Source organism: Austrofundulus limnaeus, unplaced genomic scaffold (assembly GCF_001266775.1).
Source record: "Austrofundulus limnaeus strain Quisiro unplaced genomic scaffold, Austrofundulus_limnaeus-1.0 Scaffold899, whole genome shotgun sequence".
In the NCBI taxonomy this organism is placed as follows: Eukaryota; Metazoa; Chordata; class Actinopteri; order Cyprinodontiformes; family Rivulidae; genus Austrofundulus; species Austrofundulus limnaeus.
The window spans coordinates 56818-58703 of NW_013953301.1; the positions used below are offsets into that span (position 1 = coordinate 56818).

Genomic DNA, 1886 nt, shown 5'->3' on the forward strand with positions numbered 1-1886 from the left:
AATATAAAATATTCTATAATGTAGCAATTCTGATTGTGTTTAGGCCAGCAGAGAAGGCTTTGCTGGCCCTGACGGCACACCACTGCCGTATTTTTTCATGTATAATACGATCATAATTTTTTTTTACATTAAAAAGCATAAAAAATCTAAATAACCTGTGTGTAATACTACCCCCCTATTTTATGGATGATTTTTAGGGTTAAATTTCAAGTATTATACATGAATAAATACAGTAGTTTTGTCATGTTCCCCCCCAAAAAATATAAAAATCAGCTTTTGTAAGAATGAAATCTTCGGGGTTTAAATTRAGTTCAAAGTTCAAGTTTCCATTTTTAGCGCAATATAAAAAGGTAAATACTGCACCCTAGTGGCCAGAAATTAGCACTAATTATCAGCTGGAACTACTACCAGAACTACATTCCTTTGGAGTCAGCCAGGTAGAAATGATAAAGAGTGAAAGGAGGAGGTGTCACCTTAAATCAGGAACAACTCATCAGTGTGGACTAAGTGACCACATTAATGTGCAGCATAGATAAAAAGAACCTTAACTCACCTGCTGTTATTGTACTCAGCTAATGAACCATTAAACCAGTCAGTTTCCACCAGTCRCACCATTCAGCTAAAATACCACTTACTAACCACGCTCACACAGCTGGCTGCAAATGTTCTACTGATGGGATCTCACTGGGCTCTTGTTGGTGGAGCCTCGAATTTGCACAGTTTGTAGAACTTTAATCTACTAGAATATTTGAAAATATGCAGATTTGGACCAGTTTTTTAACTATGTGTTTGTTTTAAATCAGAGGTCTTCAACCCTGGAGCTAGAGTCACTGCAGGTTTTAGATGTTTCCTGCTTCAGCACAACTGACTGGAATGAGTGATTGACAGACTGCTGCTAAACCTGAGGAAATCCTGAGTTAGGTGTGTTGAAGCAGGGAAACAGTWCAGACCTGCAGGCCAGTGGGTCATGAGGACCTGGGCTTTAATCATTGACATGTTTTACATGTTTTCTGTCAGCGGAAGCTCCTGTCCAGGTGTAAAATCAAACCAACATTCTGAAGGTGGCACAGAGAGGTCTGATGAAATACAGATGAAACCTATATAGCCTCAATGCTAAACATGTTCAAAAAACTGCCTCTGACTGCCTCAGCCTAGTGTGAGTCTTACCGGTGCTGTTGGGACAGAGGCGAGCCAAAAGCTCAAAACGAATGTCTCTCTCCACACTCATTGAGCGGGCGTGGATCTTAAATATGTGAGTACGACCCTGCAACACAAAACACCAAACAGAAAATGATTCTTTCCTAGGCAGTAAATACAAAGACAAACACAAAGGAGGACATCAATCAGCTTTCTGAGCGGTCCTTTGAAACAGTTTTAGGATTAATCTGACCTCCAGATCAGGCAGGCTGAATTCAATCTTCCTGTCCAGACGCCCTGGTCTCATCAGGGCTGGGTCCAGGGTGTCTGGTCTGTTGGTGGCCATCAGCACTTTGATGTTACCTCGAGGGTCGAAGCCGTCAAGCTGGTTGATGAGCTCCAGCATGGTCCTCTGGACCTCGTTGTCCCCACCAGCACCATCATCAAAACGGGCACCTGGAATTTTCAACAACAGGACAGAAAAAAAAAAGAAAAGAAAAATCTTTAGTTCTGGCAGAATAATGAACACAATGTGGCCCAGAGTCAAAGGAAATCCTCAGTATCTGAATACTCTATCCTAATCACAACATGAAAAGTCAGGGGATATACCGAAACTCTTGAATTTAACATTTTTTAATACTGTCCCAACTCTTTAAAAGCTGTAGGATTTGTTGTTTTCAGCGACATCTAGTGGTTGAGTGGTTGAATCATCCTCCCTGGTCCTCCCCCCACCCCCACCCCCACCCCCA

General features: G+C 41.8%; 1 protein-coding gene across 1 annotated transcript in view; it reads right to left on the bottom strand.

Annotated features, from left to right (window-relative positions):
* Positions 1–1886, bottom strand: part of psmc2 (proteasome 26S subunit, ATPase 2) — a 9536-nt gene that overhangs the window by 1102 nt on the left and 6548 nt on the right. The window contains exons 10-11 of the mRNA XM_014029417.1: positions 1391–1593; positions 1168–1264 (exon numbers count right to left, since the gene is read on the bottom strand). Coding sequence (XP_013884871.1) covers positions 1168–1264; positions 1391–1593 — 300 coding nt within the window. The remainder of the gene's footprint in view (positions 1–1167; positions 1265–1390; positions 1594–1886) is intronic.